Source organism: Aspergillus oryzae, chromosome 2 (assembly GCF_000184455.2).
Source record: "Aspergillus oryzae RIB40 DNA, chromosome 2".
NCBI lineage: Eukaryota > Fungi > Ascomycota > Eurotiomycetes > Eurotiales > Aspergillaceae > Aspergillus > Aspergillus oryzae.
In genome coordinates, this window is record NC_036436.1 from 5,663,429 (window position 1) to 5,682,770 (window position 19,342).

A 19,342-nucleotide genomic window follows, 5' to 3' on the forward strand; every position below is an offset into this window, starting at 1 on the left:
TCCCTAAGAAAATAAGGCGCGTTGAAAACGCGTGTGGTGTGTCACCCGCTTATATACGTCGCTCGCTTACCGATTACGTTATAGCTTGTTGTTATTTACGTCACACTTCTTTGGAACGATATAACACTTATATCTGGTTCTGACTAACTATATACTCCCTTCCTTACATGGTCCTATGCCACAGCTGGCTTGTTGTATTAGAGAGCTTGCCTTAAACTATCTTAGTTTATTTATAACTTAGATCATATCCATTGCCTTGATGAGTCATGACCGATATTGGTTTTTAATGCTTCAGGTAGTGCTAAAGAAAGGCTAGTATTGATATAGATTACATTAGTTGCTAGGTTCTTTATATTCTAGAAGTAGAGTTCAAGCTCTGAGTTTCTTTAATGTACTTTGAAGGGCGTACATACTCCGTATAATTATATAGATTTCCCCACATTCGGAACATCCTTCCGCTCGGAAGCCTCCTCCGATGGAGTACTATATAACCACATATCACTGCATTCAAAAAAACATATGACAGCTCCTATTCAAACTAATTGCCAACATCCATATACGCAATAAAAATGGACGTATTCAGCTCACTACAGAACAATGGCCGCCAAATACATTGCATTGACATGCACACCACCGGCGAGCCAACCCGCATCATCTACTCAGGCTTCCCCAATCTCGAAGGCTCACTACTCTCCAAGCGCGATCAAGCGAAGAATCAATACGACGACATTCGTAAACGCTTGATGTTAGAGCCCCGTGGACACGATGGTATGTACGGTGCTATCATCATCCCTGAGACGGAGCTAGTGCTGTCCGGAGAAGCTGATATCGGGGTTCTGTTTACGCATAATGAGGGGTACTCCACTATGTGCGGGCATGCCACTATTGCACTGGGCCGGTTCCTGGTCGACACCCATGACCTGAATGTGTTTCCGAGAAGAGAGACCTTGAAGTTTGACGCAGATAGCCAGACTGTTAAGCTTAACTTTCACGCACCGTGCGGGTTGATCAGGGTTACTGTGCCTACTACGCCAGATGGAAAGAAATCCGATCCTTCGCGATCGGTGTCGTTTCTGTCTGTTCCTTCTTTTGCACCAGCTGTGCAACTGAGAATTCCTATCCCGTCGGAAGTTCGCTGGCCTGAACTTGGAGCAAGGGACTCGATCGTTTTGGATCTCAGCTACGGAGGGGCATACTACGCTCTCGTCGATATCGAAGAGCTCGGGTTCAAAAGCTTGAAAAATGCGGACCTTAATGCTACTACGCGCTGTAGTCAGAAGCTATTGCCCTATCTCAGAACACACCCAGAGATTCTTTCTGCAATCCAACACCCGGAGGATCCTCGTCTTTCATTCCTCTACTCTGTGATGATCGTGGACTCGAAAACAGGTGTCAAGCCTGGAGACGCTTATGGTACGGAGACTGGGCTTTGCTACTTTGCTGATAGCCAAATCGACCGCTCGCCTACAGGATCCTGCGTGGCAGCGCGCGTGGCGTTGGCGTATGAAAAGGGCCTGAGGAAGCCTGGGCAGCGCTGGGCGTATAACTCACTGGTGTCGAATAAGTTCGGAACCGGGGCGTTCACCGCTGAAATCGCCAGCGAGGATTTTATTACTGATACCAAGGGCAAGAGTATTCGCTCTGTGGTTGCGAAAGTTGGCGGACAGGCCTTCTATACCGGGGCGATGACCTTCACGGTGGAAGATGAGGATCTGGTATCGAGTAGTGGATTTACGATGGCCAGTGTAGTATCGTGATATGCTCTAGTTTATTTTTTTTTTTTGGGCTTATGTTGACATACCTGTGAGTTGTGTCGTTATTCATGGCATATTCGCTTATCTAGTGAACAGAATACTCGAGGATATCGAGCCAATTTGTATATACATGATCTAGATATGAATAACAACATTGGCAAGAACGACCTCGCAGATATTGAAAACTGAACAGATACATAATTAGGATCAGGACAGCCAAAGCATGATTTTGACCTTTGTAATGCAGTCTTCCATTGTGATGATATTCAGCCACTGGCGGTTGTAATTGATCTTTAACACTCTATACGTGAACACAAAGAGAACAGAAGCGGGAGAGGCAATAATGACAACAATTGAAACAGGATGCATAAACAAGGCCTATGCAAGGGCTGATCTGTTAACAATGCGCTTGACAATGTGCCTAGAACGCTACAACTCAAAGAGGCCAGTTTGGTCTATGTAGATCAGCGTTGGATACTAGTGTTTTGTAAGATACTACAAATACGCCAAAGGATTGAACAGGACTGGACCAATTCATAGCTTCCCAAGACTTAGAATTTCCCATTGGGTTCAGGAATTAAAATTCAACAATTTGTTGAAGAGGATGGGTTCTTATTACGTAGTGCTATATTGGCCAAGGGTCCTCAGGCTCCACTTGCGGGCTGTGGCTGGGGGTCAGCTTTTAGTTAGCAAACGAAATCAAATGTTCTGCCACCTGTCGCAACTTCTGGCCTGACAGCCTCTCCCCCTGTACTCCGTCCAACCCGTCGCAGTCCTTACTGCTATACTCTATATGATCTATGATTGGAACACGCATTATTAAGTTATAAACAGAGTCAACTTAAGGGGGCAGGAAATACCACGGACGGTCGAGACCCGCGGCGGCATCCACCATATTGCCCATCACATCCTCCGCTCCCCTGCCGATCAAATTCCAACAGCGCAATCATGACCACTGCTCTATCGACCTGAACTAGATCCAATTGACCCTGTAAATACGACTGAGCTTTTCGATTCTCTTCACGAAACTATCCGAGTTGTTACCCCATCGTCAATACAATGTTATTCTGCGGCGGAGTCCAAGGTCCACGCCGTCGCAATCGCGAAAAGGCCATTCTGGTGACGATTTTCATTATAGGCGCTTTGTACTTTTTGTTCTTCGCGAAGACGTCGGAACATCGCAAATTTGTATCCCAGAATCCAGTCTCCTATGAAGGTTCACAGCGAAGTTCGCATTCGGGGCAGGCTTCCCCGTCGTCAGTGCCAAAGTCGCAGACTCTTGAGAAGGACCTGGTTGTTGCCAGTATGATGAAGGACGACGTCTCCTGGCTATATGATAACTTTCCTGAATGGCATAAGAGTATCTACGTGGTGGATGATAAGCAGGCGAAGTTGACGGTGGACCTGAACAAGGGAAGGGAATCTATGGTGTACTTGACGTAAGATAAGCCCTTGCGCATGTTGCAGTGAGCGCACAATTGGCTAACTTTGCCACAGGTATATCATTGATAACTACGAAAACCTCCCCGATGCGATGCTATTCATCCACCCACAGAGATTCCAATGGCACAATGACGACCCCTACTACGACGGTGTCCCCGTGCTCCGCAATTTCCAGCTCCCCTACCTCCTGAAGCAAGGATACGTCAATCTCCGCTGCGCCTGGGTTCTCGGATGTCCGGGGGAGATCCACCCGCTTACTGATACTCATCGTAACGACGTCCATGTAGGCGAGTACTTCAAGACTGGTTTCATGGAGCTCTTCCCTGGCGTCGAAGTGCCGGAGGAAGTTGGGGTTTCGTGCTGTGCGCAATTCGGTGTCACGCGATCGAAGGTCCTTGAGCGGCCAAAGAGCGACTATGTACGGTTCAGGAAGTGGTTGGCTGAGACACCGCTGGAAGATGACCTTAGTGGGCGCATCATGGAATATTCATGGCACATGATCTTCGGAAAGGGCCCCGTTTACTGTCCCACTGCCGAAGAGTGCTACTGTAAGGTGTTCGGGCTGTGCAATTTATCTTGTCCAGACGAGGGACATTGCGCCGGACGCTACGTGCTCCCTCCTTATTCTTCACTTCCAAAGGGTTGGCCGTATAAGGGCTGGAATGGCCAGGACCAGGACCCGACTAAGGGACTGCCTGAATCTTGATTGTTGGCAAAGTGATGCAGCTATGCCCAGTACGAGGAACGCGGTATTCTGTCAAAAAGCCAGACACATATGGACCCTACCGTACCACGCCCGAACCAGACTATTCTTATGTCTGCTTGAACATGCAATATGTCGCGTCCACAGCCGATATGGCCTGATGGCAGTCGGTCATTACCCGAGGCTTTGCCACCATTCGGTAGACGGCTATCTAAGACATACAGGTGTCTGTTCCTGGTCGGATGTGCCGTATGACCGGAGGCATTGCATGCTACACCTACCACCAGGACCCAACCCACAGCAGTCGGACGGCCTACTCTGGATACCAGGTCTACTCATTACTACAGCCCTTCTGCAAATCACCTGGGTCTATGGTTCTATTTCATGAAAGTCACGACAAATTAAATACGGATACCTTAGACGACGAGCCGTTTGTCAGAAGATTGAGGCTTCTAGACATATCATCTCCATTCATTCAGAAGCAACTCTCAAAACATAGACAATTAGCATTTTGATGTACCATTATTAAATGATTATCGCAAGCGGCGTTTTTTCGAGTGTCTGGGTAGCATGAGTAATCTCCACACGAATGCGACACTGATGACCTCGTCTACTTCGTAATTCAGTATTTCTATCTTTAAGTAGAACACCCATAGACGTAAGTACCAGAGTGTAAGGTGAGAACCTGATGTCAAGACTTGTGTGATAAGCAATCAGGTGGTATCAGTTCAGGTGTCAAACAGAAGAGCCGAGGTTAGTTAGAGTCCTTTTCGAGCTCTCCCCACATCTCCGATCCAAGCTCCGCCATCCTCAAGAACACACCCTTTCAACCTCCTCCAACATACACAATTCCTCATCTCCACGCCAGAACCACTCCATCGACAATCCACAGCCCTCTCCACCAATACCTTCGACCAAACCTACCACAACACGACCTCCCACCTCCCCGCAACTCAATTCCCTACCCCTCCTCACCAACCCCAACTACCGCTCCAAAGACCAAAACCCAAGAACTCTAACAAACCAAAATGCTCATAATCGGCCTAACAGGCTCAATCGCCACCGGCAAATCCACCGTCTCCAACTTCCTCTCCTCACCCCCCTACTCCATCCCCATAGTAGACACGGACCTACTCGCCCGCCAAGTCGTCGAACCAGGAACACCCGGCTACAAAGCAATCGTCAACTACTTCGGCCCCAGCACACCCGACCTCCTCCTCCCACCATCGCCAGATGATCCGACGGGCTCCAAACGACCCCTGAACCGGCCGGCGCTTGGCCGGCGCGTCTTCGGCACAACGGAGGAGCGTAAGCGCGATCGCATGATCCTCAATAAGATCGTCCACCCGGCTGTCCGGTGGGAAGTCTACAAATCTCTTCTTTACTATTATATCCGGGGCCACTGGGCTGTGGTACTTGATGTCCCGCTTTTGTTCGAGAGTGGGATGGATTTCATCTGCGGGACGGTGATTGTTGTCGGGGTGAGGGATCCGGAGGTGCAGATGGCGAGACTGCGTGCGCGGGACCCGCATCTGAGTGCGGAGGATGCGGAGAATCGGGTGAAGAGTCAGGGTGATGTGAAGGGGAAAGTGGAGAAGGCTGAGTTCCGGGGTACGCAGTCTGCGCGGGGTGTGATTGTTTGGAATGATGGGGATAAGAGCGATTTGGAGAGGGAGGTGAGGAAGGCTGTTGGTACTATTTCGGGGACGAGTCCGAGGTGGTGGGCTTGGTGTTTGCTTTTGGCGCCGCCGTTGGGGGTGGGTGCTGCTGTTTGGAATATGGCGGTTAATTTTGTGACGCAGAAGAACTGGGAGAAGAGGGCTACGGAGGAGAAGGCGAAATTGTAGATCTATTTATTTTGTTTGTTTTGAGGTTTGTGCTTGGGTGTTGTTTGTTCCGGTCACTGGCGCTAGTTTGTGGAGTTTATGTCGTGTATACGTTTAGCTGATGGAGTACTACAAGACTATATCTTATGTTATACCCTTTTACTTGCCCGGAACATACTCTGGACTCGGTATACTTGGGTGTATATGGCCAGGAAAGGAAGCTTAATACCCCATATTACCATCTTATATGTAGAGAAATAAGACAGGTTTGACGAAGAAACACCGAACAGCTGAACAGAATATTCTTCCAATCATACGTACTACAACGCATAACCCCCAGACATATCCACCCAAATGTGTCTACATACTCCTCCATTAAAGAATAGTCACAAGTCCTATCCCCAATTTACTCTAGTATGAGCCCAAACCATGCCCGGAAAATACTTCCTAGCCTCTAAGTAGCCACCACTACTACACCAAGTATCAGCCCAAACTTACCTTCCAAACCCGTCAATCCATTAGTCACATACTCGTAGCCACAACCGACGTGGAGAAATAGTTCGTAGTTTGTAGTTCGTATTCGATCGACCGGATCCAAGATACACTTGATCCGGTATAACCAGGTTAGGAAGCATAGAGCAAGTTTCATTTGCTAAATTCTTTTACATACAGAGTTCATCATTATCACATAGTTTCCAGTATTCATTAAGTAACCCAATCCCATGACCCAGACATAAACATAGCATAAGGTTGTTAACCGTGACGAATTGATTCATTCAACCTCATACAATACCCTATCTTACCCATTAGCCATCTTCCTAGGAAGACTAACATGTAAATAAGGAAGTAAAACGAACCTAACACTCCTCGGCACAAAGCTCCAAGACCTCATCCGAATTACTCTGGCAAACCTTCACCTGGCTACCGCCGGGTGAAACGCCCTGTGGCCAGCAGATAGAAGGACAGGAGGTGTCGGATGGCTTGATGACCACTGCGCTGCCAGAGAAAGGGTCACCGAAGACATCGGACATGTCGTACCACACGCCGGCGTTGTCAAGCGTGTAGGCGTAGTTCAGCTGGGGACTGCCGTTGTAGAGACCGTTGTCGACGGTGGTGATCTTCAGGGAGACGCCGCCGGAGGCATCGTCGTGGCGGAAGGGCTCGCTGTAGGACTTGCCTGGTTCGACGGTCTGCTTGGGACCAACGGAGCCACCGACGGACCAGACGTAGACGGGGTGGTCGCAGGAGTTCTTGACCACTGCGTTGCCCACGGCGGCTGCCAGGGGGGTCAGGGCCAGGAGGGAGAGGGCTTTGAGCTGCATTTTGTCTTGGATTGGGTTAAGTAAGGAAATGATGGAGAGGGATGATGTTTGTTGAATGTGAGGTTTGGGGTGGTGGCAAGGCCGTGCATTTATAGGTTTTCTGATGGCCCAGGTTTTCAGAGGGAGCTTTTTGCCTTTCTCCTCTTGGGGCTCAAGAGAGGAGAGTGAACGCTATGCTATCGGGTCTTTTTCCACACCGCTCATCCCAAGGTACCCTGCTCTAGTCATGATGGGCAGGTGGTCTGACGGAGGTTAGCTAACCTGATGTCACTACCCGAGTCGGAAGTATGATAACTGAGACAATGTAGTAGGGAAAGATCGCTTGGCCCTGTACGAACAGTGGAGACCTTCAGCAAAACCAAGTGAGACAGTTACATCTGGGGTATCATCGCTCGCATACATCCGCCGTAGACGAAGAGAGGTACCCAGAGGCGATGCATTAGTCGTTCAGACTAGATCCGGGTTGACAATGCCTGGTTGGCGATGTCTCAGGGTCATTGCAGTAGTTCGCCTCGCGTGGAAGCGACGGTGATACCAAGTACACTAAGTATTTGGTTCGGCTCATTTTTGTCTCCGGGTCTCGTATTTCGGCAGTCTATTGATAGCATATGAGGTCACTTTGGGGGATTCTGTCTTGTCATATCCGGCGCCGTCATCTGACTAGCGAGCCTTAGGCCCCAGCAGCGGTGGAGAATTCAAGTCCCGGAAGTTAAAGCACAGATGGGGTTTGGTTTATGCACTCCTCCCCATCTTTTGCCAACAATTAATTACTGGCACAACTCATCCATGCAATGCAACGCCACCAATTTAATTAATATTGTGGACCTGACGGAAGAAACGGATCCAATCAGTCCCTTGAATGTCTCAGTGCTCCACATACAGCATAGGTATATTTCCGATGTTTGTTGTATTCCTCCTCAACGCTCAACCAAAAGTAGGGCCCAGGAAATCGAGCGCTGAACTATACACAGCCACAACTGGTCTGCATAATATATTCAGCCAAGTGGAATATGTCCAGGTCATATCACCAAGACACTATTAACCAGTCAATCAGCATGCGTATCAAGCTATACACTTGGAATAAGAGATAACCACTGGTACTTACTCCCTCATACCAAGTCTCCGGTTCGAGCCCCATGGCGGTTCAAGTTGCACAGCAGATGACATGGTTTTCTTTTTCTGTCCATTTTTGTCTTTTCTTTTCACTTTACTCTTAAGATCGTCATAGCTATAAGGCGACGCAAAGGCCAATGATCTGAAAGAGAGGTTCTGAACATTAGACCATTTCCGGATGATGAGATCCCCATCTGAACGTCCTAAATATTGGCCACAATGTTGGGACTTCGGTTCATTTTATCTTTACTCAAATGACGAGCGTAACCATCATTGATCCTTCCTGCGATAGAAGAAATATTATTATGCAACATATCTGACCGCCAACCAAGATATTTGATACAAAAAGGGAGTCATCGTTCAGGTCGGTTTGGCAAAAGCTTCCCCGGGCTTCGTTGGAGACCGACGTGGCTGTTTTTCCTCTTCCGTCTCCTCACTCTCGTGTGGGTCGGCTCGATCCTCGATCCACTGGAACACCTCCTCTTTGTGATGCATCAGCATCTCGCTCAATCCTGACCTACTTGACTGGATCAAGTGCCCGTAGCGCTTCGATGGTTTGCGTCGGTTTTCATCGGTGTTCCAAACGCCATGGGTGTGCGAAACGAACACGAGAGAATTCTGCTATCATATTAGTACAGCCTCAGGACGGGGAAAGAAATCAAACAGATTGGAACGCATACATCTTTGTACCATCTTGACAGCCAAACCTGAGTATGAGAGGCAATCGCTCGAACTGGATTTTCGGCAACGAATGATACAACGCCATTCACTCGTTTATACAACGTATCTGATCCCATATGAGCGATGATTGTCCACATGGAAACGAAAATATTTACCTCTGTTGATCAGAAGATTGGCGACCCCGTAGAAAGCATTGCCGATCCCAAGAAAGAAGATTTCCGTGGCTTCATTGGGTCTACGTCGGTTATTAGCTGCTGGGTCTCAAACCCATTGGAGTCTTTGTCCCACTCACTCAATGTAGTTGTCCCAGAGGTACGCAGCCAGTTCCTCGGTCGCTGTAGGGCGGTTCTCTTCCTCATCTTCATACTTCCCGGACTAGACAGGCACGTTAATCAAAGTCTAGAGATGGAATTAGAGCGGATACTCACGGGCTCGACCGTCACATGCTTTGGGATATTGACATCCATCACCGCATACCCTTTTCCAACAGCCCATCCGATATAGTCCTTCAGGGAATCAGCCTTCTCAAGTTAGCATGCTCTGCACATTCTGATAGGGGTTCACATACAAGCCAGCAGTTGTGGGCTTCCAACTTGTTCGTAACGGGGTGAGGCAATCCCATGATTTCTGGTCTATTGAAAAGTCAGGCTAACTTGATCGTTTCAGTTCGCGGGATATGACTAACGGATCATGGAATATCACCAGGAGTGGATTGCGTTGATAATAATTCGGCGTGGCCAGAACTTGATTCTCGAAGGACCTGGAGATGGCAGTTCGGTAAATGTAAAGTGAGGTGAGCTTGTAGTTTTCGTAGAGTCGTTTAGACTGGTAGGCACGAATAACATCTAAATACTTTTGTTAACCCCAATGCAGTCACTTAGGCTCTTGCCTTTTCTACCTACCATGTAGCCTATCTGTCCAGAGTCCTTCCTCCTGTGGCGCTTTCGGGTACATGCAACTCCAGAATTGTGACTGAATCATCATGACACGTCTCACAGTAGTCGTTGCGAGTTTTGAAGGGAAGGTTGAATGAAGCCGGTCAGGTGGGTCCCCCATAAGAGTCTTCGTGACTGCGAGTGCAGACTTTGAGATTGATCTGAAATTATAACCACCCTGCGACGATCAGTGTCAGGCCAAATGGTTGTTCACGACACCAGAGTAAGTTTATCTTTACCTCTAAGCAAACAGCAACCTTTCCATTTGCAAGAGTCATAAGCATGTGTGTCATGTGAGCATAGCAGGTAGGCGTAACAAAACAACCTCCAAGCTCGTCACCCACAGCGGCATCAAAGCCAGAGGCGACTATAACGCATTAGAGCCCAAGTTTCTGATTCCGGACCATCAGAAGATAGTTTGCATACCTATTACTAAGTCGGGGTCGAATTCCTGTGCAATAGGCATCACAACTTGTTGAAAGGCATACATGTAGTCGCCATCACCCATTCCCTGGCTCGGCCAAGGTATGTTCACGTTTCTATATCATATTGTTAGCAATGAAGCGTCGGTAACAGATCCCTGAAATGTAATCCATACCGCCCATAGCCAGCACCAGTACCGCAGTGGTCCCAGTCGCCTTCGTCCCCTCCGGGGTAGAATTTCCCATCCTGATACACATGGAGTGAGATATATAAGACGTTAGGGTCATCGTAGAATGCCTTCTGGATACCATTGCCTATATCGTGTAAGCATCTGTTTCCTGTACCATAGATACATTGTTTGTCGATGTTTTACCATGATGAACATCCCTGAGCCAGTCAGTACCTCATAGCCAGTGCGTCAGGTTTTGAGGATTACTTACCAATCCAGAATGAGGATCTTTCTGCATTTATCGCCTAATTGTTTCTGGCATACACGAGCTGCTACGGATACGTTGTTGAACAGGCAGAATCCCATAGTTTTGTCATGTTCAGCATGGTGCCCTGGTGGCCGGATTACAGCAATAGCGTTCTTCACTTTCCGTGTGGCAACAGCTAAGCATGTTTCAATTGCGCCTCCGACGGACAATAATGAAGATGCGAAGGTTAACTTATTGAAGTATATCGAATCACGAGTATGTTCAAGCGCAATAAGCTCATCATCAGTCATATCTGTCAAATCAGTCAGGGACGTCTATAATTTGAAACGAAACTATCTTTTACCTTTTGTGCTTTCAACAAATGCAAAATGATCCGGCGTGTGAACAAGAGATATTTCTTCCTCGGTAGCATTGCGGACACTAATTCGTTTCATAGGTCGTGAGACAAGCGGTCTGGATGACTCCGGGTCGTCAACGAGCCCAGCTCGGCATAGTTCCTTGTAAATATAATAGATTCTCCTCGGGTCCTCTGGGTGGACATCTGCCGTTGGGCGCACTTCACAATGGTAGCGCATCTGAACGTCATAACACAGACCGGAGGGAAGCTGAGCAATGGGGAGGCCTCTAATGGCAACGGCATCTTCACCCTCAGACCAGTCAGAGTTTTCCTCAACGAGACTGTCATTTAACTGGACGAGAACTTCTGTCGTAGCGTCACCAGAATCAGCTGATTTTGGTAGACTCTTGGGCGGTGACATTGTGTGGTTGTCTGCGGCAGCAGCTGGTTGAGGGTTTCGCACGCTGGCAGCTGGCTGGACAGGCAACTTGAGAGGTGGTCCTAGGAGAGGTGTATTGAACCACGGATCCGATCTACCATTGCTATGGCTAGCACCATCATGAGTAAGATGCTGCGAGGGAGTAGGGTTGGGGTTATGAGTAACCGCCTCTCCCATGACAGTGTCTTCGTCCTCTTCCGCAGCCATTGCGCAGAAGCCTAGACAAGTCGGTCTATTTCTGTCTCGTAGACGTCTTCTGTTCACTCTAGCATGCCATAGCCAAGCCTGTCGTCTTGGGCTATTACGTCAGTCTCACAAGACCCCGAGCGTCCCTGGGCAAGACACCCCGTCGATAAAAGAACAACACGACAAGTGACCAATAAGGATTCAGCGCAAAAGACATAAAAAAGAGTAAAATGGACAGTACAGTAACAAATAAGTGACGAAGGATTGAAACAAAAGGCACAAACTGTACTAGGACATAAGGCAGAACGATAAAGGCGGCTGGCGTTGAGGGATATCAAACCACAACTGTGGAGCGAACTACTTAATACTAGTAGTTCGAAAGCCTAGAAGCTCAACGACGAAGACAGCTTGTGCTAGACCAGACCAGGGCAATCCAAGACAGATGTTCGAGAAAGAAATAGAATCCTCACCAACCCTGAAGAGCCACAGATAAAGGTTGATCTACTACGTGCACACCAGTAGAGGTGTTTTGGCGCACGTTTAGGAGTTCTTGGATTATGTACTCTGCTCCCTGGAGAAGCCCCAAAAAGCGTGGTTTACTTAGCTTCCGCACGTGACTACAGCTAGTCATAGATACCAAACAGGTCACTTGCAGCAAACGGCAGAAAACCTAACCACCATTAGGCTTGATATTGGTTCACATGAGTAACGAAGACGGATTGAATTGGAAATTAGGATAAAGATTGAAAAGTTTTTCAATTGTCTATCTCCCGCCATGACTATTTCCTGAAATCATTTGCGCTCGTCCGAGAATTTCCCGTACTTCGCCGAGACCCATCACCCTACAAGGCTAGCCAAGACAGTATAACTCTCTGTATATGGATATCCTGGAACTATTCTAGACCACCTAAGATTGAGACTACTCCTCGATGAATACGCTAGGACGTATTCAAATTTAGCGGAAGGAAGCACTTGTCAGGTATGACTTTTACTCAGTATAAACGTCAAATCATTTCATTAAATAAGTACGTTATCATATGCTTTTTATGCGATATGTAGATCCCCGGTCAACAGGGCACTTTGTTATCCCACAGGTCAATTTCAAGGGGTGGTGACCTGATAATCCGGGAACTTGGGACACAGTCAGGGGACTAGAGTGTTTTGTTTATAGAACACTTCTAGTTTCTGGTCTCTGTCCTGATTCCTACTGGCCATCGACCTTGGAGATGTAGGCTAAAAGAGAACCGTTAGTAAGGGTCCGGAAAGCCCAGATTCAAGCCTGGAATGACTTACCAATGAGGTCAACAACACGGCGGGAGTAGCCCCACTCGTTGTCGTACCAAGAGACGAGCTTGATGAAGTGCTCGTTGAGGGCGATACCGGCCTTGGCATCGAAGATGGAGGAGTGGGCATCTCCGATCAGGTCAGTGGAGACAATGTCGTCCTCAGTGTATCCAAGAATGCCTAACCAATTAAGTAAATATCGAAAATACATGCAACTAAGACAGTATTGTGCTTACCCTTGAGCTCGCCCTCCTCGGAAGCAGCCTTGATGGTCTTCTTGATGTCCTCGTAGGTGACGGCCTTCTCGGTACGGCAGGTGAGGTCGACAACAGAGACGTTGGCGGTGGGCACACGCATGGACATACCAGTGAGCTTGCCGTTAAGAGAAGGAATGACCTTGCCGACAGCCTTGGCAGCACCAGTGGAGCTGGGGATGATGTTCTGAGCGGCGGTACGTCCACCACGCCAGTCCTTGGCGGAGGGAGCATCGACAGTCTTCTGGGTAGCAGTGTAGGAGTGGACAGTGGTCATGAGACCCTCAACGAGACCGAAGTTGTCGTTGATAACCTTAGCAAGGGGAGCAAGGCAGTTGGTGGTGCAAGAAGCGTTAGAGAGGACGTTGATGTCGGTCTTGTATTCCTTGTTGTTGACACCCATAACGAACATGGGGGCATCAGCAGAAGGAGCAGAGATGATGACCTTCTTGGCGCCACCCTTCAAGTGAGCGGAGGCCTTCTCGGTGGTGGTGAAGACACCAGTGGACTCGACGATGTAGGCAGCGCCAGCGGAGCCCCAGGGGATGGCAGCGGGGTCACGCTCGGCGAAGAAGCGAATCTTCTTGCCGTTGACGATGAGGCCCTCGTCGTAGGTCTCGATGGTACCCTGGAAGCGACCGTGGGTGCTGTCATACTTGAGCATGTAGGCCTACAGCGTGCAGAGATCTAGTTAGTTCATGGGCATTTTCCAACGAAGATACCGTCCGAGACGATCATGAGAGGCACGTACAGCATAGTGAGTCTCAATGAAGGGGTCGTTGACAGCAACAACATCAACGTCACCGCTGGCGATACTGTACGAGCACACCTGGTTAGAAGCTTTCCCCAGTAGCAAAGGCTAGATTGGGCAGTCCCATGGGTACCGGTCTGGACCCTGGAGAATCCAACCATAGCCTGGGAGGCGAATTGGATCACTTACGCGTTACGGAAGACCTGTTACCTTGTTAGCCTCAATGAAGTATTACGATGATGTAGAACGGATGGACAACTTACGATACGGCCAATACGACCGAAGCCGTTGATTCCAACCTTGGGGGTAGCCATTGTTTAGATGTGTCTGTTGGTGTGGCGGGGTAGCTGTCAGTCAATCTGTGTGGAAAGGGAAACGGTAGGCACTTGAAAGTGAAGATCCAAAGGGAATGATGGGCGGGAGACGACTCACTTTAAGTAAAAAGACAAAGGGATAAGGTGATTGCAGTGGTGAGTATACGAAGAGAGTAGAAAAGGGGAGAAAAGTCGGACGGCGGGGGAGGGGGAGATAAAAAAAGAGCAATGTTGACTGACGCAACGACCAGGTCACTAATCCAGTCACCGGGTGGACAGACGGGGCAAAAGCTACAGCTCTCCTCAAGATCCAGAGTGAAATGGGTCCTTGTCAGCTGTTTTCCCGGCTTGCGCCGCTCCCCAGCTCCCAGCAGCCCTTTCCGGTTTCATACACCGGGCAAAGCAGGAGACTCACGATATTTGGGACTCTGCCTCTCCTCGGCAGCTACCGGTCTGGCCAATAAGCGTGCCTCAAATCCAGCATGCCGGGTACTCAATCCTACCATCTCGTGAATCTTTTGCCAGTTTTTCGGAATCGAGGGGGCAGTACTACCTAGGCTACGAGGAAGACGATCCCGGCTATTACTCTATCTTTTTGTCCTTTGTTCCGTAGTTCAAGCAATTGAGGGGGAAATGATACCCTGGGGTCCCATACCTGAGGCATCCCCATAGAGGGGCATGATGTAATTTACAATCTGGCCATACAGACTAACACTACAGACCACAGCATCCCACCCAAGCTTAATGGATGGAAGCAATGGAAAAATGAGGGGCACTCGGTGTGACCTTTCCGTTTCCGGGCCGAGATATCGGACCGGATCAACTATGGTCCACTGCCCCTCTTCCCTCTCGACACTCATATCATGGGCTTAGCGATCTCTCTAAGCCTCTTCTGCTCTCCTGATTCCTGAAAAGATTCACCGGTAGGCAAATGAGGATCACGCGCTTGTCATGGTTTTATTTTCTCTTTTAATTTCAATTAATCATCTCTTTGGAATTTTTTTACCATTGTTTATTCTTTTTAGAAAAAATTCAATTCAATATTTCTGCCTTGTTGGGAACCTAGATCCCGCCATCTAGAACTTTGCATGAAACTGTACTGGGGTTTGAACCAATAGTCTTAGCTCTTTCTCAGTGATTTTGATAACAGTGATCACTCCCCATGCGTGTATAATACATAAAACGTCATTATATAAACCTAATGTGGTTATCATATCATAGTCAGGCGATACTGAATAATATCCACCTATACATGGCTAGTCTAATTCAATCTAAACAATCTGGCCTAAAAAATAATGCCCTTTAGATCTTGGTCATACTGGGGGCCGCTACACGCAGACACCATTGTACACCGTAGACTCAATACCAAGACATCAAGCCATCAAACCATCCAGACTTTCCCCCACTCTTATGTACATGGCGTCTAAACTAAACCAAATCGACAATCTAACCCATCAACAAGATCATCTATCATCCGGTCCCCTAATCCATTCCAACCCCATGAAACCGGAGGGTGAATCAGTATAGTAACATGACCACTAAGCTATAATATCCAACAATTAAGATTCGGAACCAAGAACCTCGCAGGCTAGGTCAAACGACGGTGGCGGCATATCAGCGTATCATCACGCATGTATGTATTAATTGTAGTACAGTTGAACTTGACAGTCCACCGGTGTTTCATCTGTCAGTTGATTTGCCATTTGGAGAACTACGGTTAACATGTCTTACAGAGTTGATAAGGGCAGATCTGTTGAAACTGGGCTATGGATTTAGCGTCTCCATATTTGACCCAACCTACAGTACATATACCCACAACCCTGACATATACTCATACACACTTCACTGCTCATTGTGTTTTGTGTCGAGTTAATGGCATGATAGCAATTGCATGACAAGGGCCATAGTAGAATCAGGTGAGATCAATATAAACCTCGCATCTGGGTATCTGGGGCCTTATTGCGGATCATTCTCTATTAAGATACGGTGAAACTGTATACTATCGCAATGATTGGCAAGACGCATCTCTAATATTCTCCTCGAGGAAAGGGTCAACAACAGTATCCCAGCAAGGCAAAAAGATTCCAATTTGGTCCTGCTCCCACTCAATTTACATCGCGTCTATAGAATACAGAAGGAGCAAAACCATGTACTAGGTACTCTAGCATGCTGTCTCCAACAACCAACCGTTTACTCTTCCTTAACACCACCCCTCCAGTTCTTCTCCGCATTCTCAACGGAAGCCTTGTCACTCTTGATCTGACCTTGGTTCAGGAAGCTGTTCGCGGCCTTGAATGGGCGTGCGAGGTCACCAGTAGCGGGTTTTCCAAAGACGTGGATCTTGACCAGATTCGATTCCAGAGCACTCTTGAGGGGGATGATCGATTGAATCAAAAGAGGGTTGGTGTACTTGAAGTACAGGTGCATCACGCACATCATACCAACACCCATCAGTTGTCCCTTGAACAGCTGGCGCAACTGCCCCTGGTCGTACTCCATGTTGGTGGTAGTTACCGGACGGGGCTCCTCGTTGCTACCGAGAGGAGCGGGCTCCACGTACTTCAACGTAGCCATATCTAGTAGCACCAATCAGTCATCTATTTACGGCGGTCACAGAATAAGCGAGGACATACCCTTCTTGCTCTTGATCTTGGACTGAGTGTAGAGATAGATACCCAGGATGAGCACGTTGGACAAGATATACATGCCACGGACAACAAGAAGAACGTCAGGGTCCTCAAAAGGGATCTTCTTGGCCAGCTGCATCGACACCACGATGATGGCCAGGTTGGTACTGTGTCATTGATTGATGGTAAGCATTTGATCCAACATGGAGTAAAGATAATTTGTTGCGAATATTTGAACAATAGTCACAGCGTATTGCCCAAAGTTACTTACATTTGAGGAGACACCATGTTGACTGCAGTATTGAGTGACCCTTTTGTGACGAAGCAGAAGCACCGCGCGAATAGCTTGAGCGGATGGGTGAAGGATTGGCACGCGTGCAGGGACAAAATCTTCCTCGAAATGCGGAACTGGACCCCCGGGGAAGTCGGACAGCTGTCCAGATAGGCATTGTGGCACGTGATAGGGACTACGCCTAAAAGAGACTCCCGCAATTGCCACAAGTTCAAGGCCTGAGGCGATAGAATCACAGCATTAAGGCACCTAAATCACCTGTTTGCTTAGATAATGCACTAAGCAACCATCATGCTTTGCACGCTTCTCTATCAACGACAACAGTGATCCTGTGATGTTGATGAACGTCCACTATACAGCCTCTCTGTACAATATCAGAAGCGCTGGACAAAGCTCTCTCACTGCCAGAATACCTTAAAGACAATGTCTCATATCCAATAACTTACCCTGGCTGAGAGCTGAGGCACTACTGAGTGACTCCTCAGCTATGACACAGGCCCTCATCACTAACGCCCATAACTTTCTTTCCTTTTGGCTGTTGTATCAGATCATGTGCCATCATTTGGATATGCAATGCAATTGAAATCTGCTTAGCTGCTTTGCTCGTGTCACTAATCCACCAGCAAGCTCACCTTCCAAATATCCTCCATCATCTGGAGACTTGGGATGATGTTCTTGGTTTCCTAATCAGGACTAGCGCCGTTCCGCGCTCAACGCCGTCTTTAGCGACCAGGATGGCTTTGACATTTCTGACTCCTTCATCCATCAACAACGCGCGTGCCGCTGGTGTATCGAATCGCTTCAACGTCCACCATCGTGCTCTATCACTTCAAACACCCGTTTGACGCGACATTTCCATCTCTGCGACCTTAAATCTCGACGCTTTTCAAAATGCCTGGTGGAAAGGGAAAGTCTATCGGCGGAAAGGCTGGTTCAAAGGACTCTGCGGGGAAGGCTCAGAAGTCCCACAGCGCAAAGGCCGGTCTGCAGGTCAGTAGACGTGTCTTTCCTTGTTGTACCTGCAGTAGTCGCGTTGCTACTATTCCCGGCAGCTCACGGAAGCTTGTGAAAATCCTCTGATCTCGAAACTTTTTTTTCCCTTTCTCACTTACCCCTCGCTGTGATCTATGACTTCTTCCTCGTCTTCAATCCTGCGTGGCATGTGTCAAATGATTACTATCAGGGCTTCATGGTGTCGCTAAGAGTTGGACATTCGGGCGTTTCAGAAGACCTTAGTCAATTGCTCGCTAAATTTGAACCTTTTTCGATCGATTATAAGTGCTGACGAGTATCTGTCTCTAGTTCCCTTGCGGTCGTGTTAAGCGTTTCTTGAAGAACAACACGCAAAATAAGATGCGCGTTGGTGCTAAAGGTAAGACTCATCAGTCGCAAACTGTGTAGCCATGATTTGTCATCTTTCATGGACGTTACTAACAAACAATCAACTAAAAGCTGCCGTCTATGTTACCGCCGTGTTGGAGTACTTGACTGCTGAAGTTCTCGAGCTTGCTGGAAATGCCGCCAAGGACCTCAAGGTCAAGCGTATCACCCCCCGTCACTTGCAGCTTGCCATCCGTGGAGACGAAGAGTTGGACACTCTCATCCGCGCCACCATCGCTTTCGGTGGTGTCTTGCCACGCATCAACCGTGCGCTGTTGCTGAAGGTGGAGCAGAAGAAGAAAAACAAGACTGAGGCTTAATTTACGGCGGATACCCCACGAATATGGCGTTTGAAATGATGACGATTGAAAAGGACTCCGGGATATGTCTGTTACAGCGATCGACCTTTAACTGGTTCTAATTCAAACCCGACCAGTTGCGAAAGAAAAAAAAAAAAAGGAAACATCCAATGAGGAAATGGAGAACTAGATGAATTGGCATCTTTCAGGACAGGGATTTCTCCAACAGACGCATCCCCAATCTCTACTCTTCCCTACCCCACGACGCTACAGTTCGCGACGCTTTTTCTCTCTTGTACTCTGTTTTCCTCTATGTGCTCCGTTCATACCGATTGTCTCGAAATACTAGGGCGCTGTAATGGGAAAAGGGTGATATCTTAGCAGTGGGATGATTTTCGATTTTTCAGCTTTTCTGTTTCCCTATTGTTTTCCCCCCTATCTTTTTTCCCAGTGAACTTTATTCTAATTGATTGCGGTGTTGAGTGCTTCCGATTTATCCACCTCAGTTACCATTACGATGTCTCTTTTAAACTTGATGGACT

At 48.0% G+C, this 19,342-nt stretch overlaps 7 protein-coding genes across 7 annotated transcripts; 3 read left to right on the top strand and 4 right to left on the bottom strand.

Annotated features, from left to right (window-relative positions):
- Positions 1-1,367: 1,367 nt before the first annotated feature.
- Positions 1,368-3,903, top strand: AO090003001318 (DUF3431 domain-containing protein; the record flags this gene model as incomplete). The annotated part of the gene is made up of 3 exons (XM_023235271.1): positions 1,368-1,413; positions 2,893-3,193; positions 3,252-3,903. The coding sequence occupies 3 exons, from the start codon at positions 1,368-1,370 to the stop codon at positions 3,901-3,903; spliced, it is 999 nt and encodes a 332-aa protein (XP_023090306.1).
- Positions 3,904-4,928: 1,025 nt separating this feature from the next.
- AO090003001319 (putative dephospho-CoA kinase) lies at positions 4,929-5,747 on the top strand (the record flags this gene model as incomplete). Its single annotated transcript, XM_001820330.3, has 1 exon — positions 4,929-5,747. The coding sequence occupies one exon, from the start codon at positions 4,929-4,931 to the stop codon at positions 5,745-5,747; it is 819 nt and encodes a 272-aa protein (XP_001820382.1).
- Positions 5,748-6,583: 836 nt separating this feature from the next.
- AO090003001320 (putative BYS1 domain protein) lies at positions 6,584-7,048 on the bottom strand (the record flags this gene model as incomplete). The annotated part of the gene is made up of 1 exon (XM_001820331.3): positions 6,584-7,048. One exon carries the CDS (start codon positions 7,046-7,048, stop codon positions 6,584-6,586), a length of 465 nt encoding a protein of 154 aa, XP_001820383.1.
- A 1,473-nt stretch (positions 7,049-8,521) lies between these two features.
- hdaA (histone deacetylase hdaA) lies at positions 8,522-11,395 on the bottom strand (the record flags this gene model as incomplete). The annotated part of the gene is made up of 14 exons (XM_023235272.1): positions 8,522-8,779; positions 8,842-8,948; positions 8,998-9,077; positions 9,135-9,190; positions 9,271-9,363; positions 9,411-9,474; positions 9,528-9,687; positions 9,745-9,955; positions 10,017-10,144; positions 10,204-10,316; positions 10,376-10,497; positions 10,554-10,587; positions 10,641-10,951; positions 11,057-11,395. 14 exons carry the CDS (start codon positions 11,393-11,395, stop codon positions 8,522-8,524), a joined length of 2,076 nt encoding a protein of 691 aa, XP_023090307.1.
- Positions 11,396-12,803: 1,408 nt separating this feature from the next.
- On the bottom strand, positions 12,804-14,202 carry gpdA (glyceraldehyde 3-phosphate dehydrogenase GpdA; the record flags this gene model as incomplete). The annotated part of the gene is made up of 5 exons (XM_023235273.1): positions 12,804-12,832; positions 12,893-13,063; positions 13,120-13,807; positions 13,889-13,966; positions 14,152-14,202. 5 exons carry the CDS (start codon positions 14,200-14,202, stop codon positions 12,804-12,806), a joined length of 1,017 nt encoding a protein of 338 aa, XP_023090308.1.
- Positions 14,203-16,392: 2,190 nt separating this feature from the next.
- AO090003001323 (PHO88 family protein) lies at positions 16,393-17,117 on the bottom strand (the record flags this gene model as incomplete). Its single annotated transcript, XM_001820334.3, has 3 exons — positions 16,393-16,778; positions 16,836-16,996; positions 17,101-17,117. The coding sequence occupies 3 exons, from the start codon at positions 17,115-17,117 to the stop codon at positions 16,393-16,395; spliced, it is 564 nt and encodes a 187-aa protein (XP_001820386.1).
- An 895-nt stretch (positions 17,118-18,012) lies between these two features.
- Positions 18,013-18,821, top strand: htz1 (histone H2AZ; the record flags this gene model as incomplete). Its single annotated transcript, XM_001820335.3, has 3 exons — positions 18,013-18,111; positions 18,424-18,493; positions 18,574-18,821. 3 exons carry the CDS (start codon positions 18,013-18,015, stop codon positions 18,819-18,821), a joined length of 417 nt encoding a protein of 138 aa, XP_001820387.1.
- Positions 18,822-19,342: the final 521 nt, after the last annotated feature.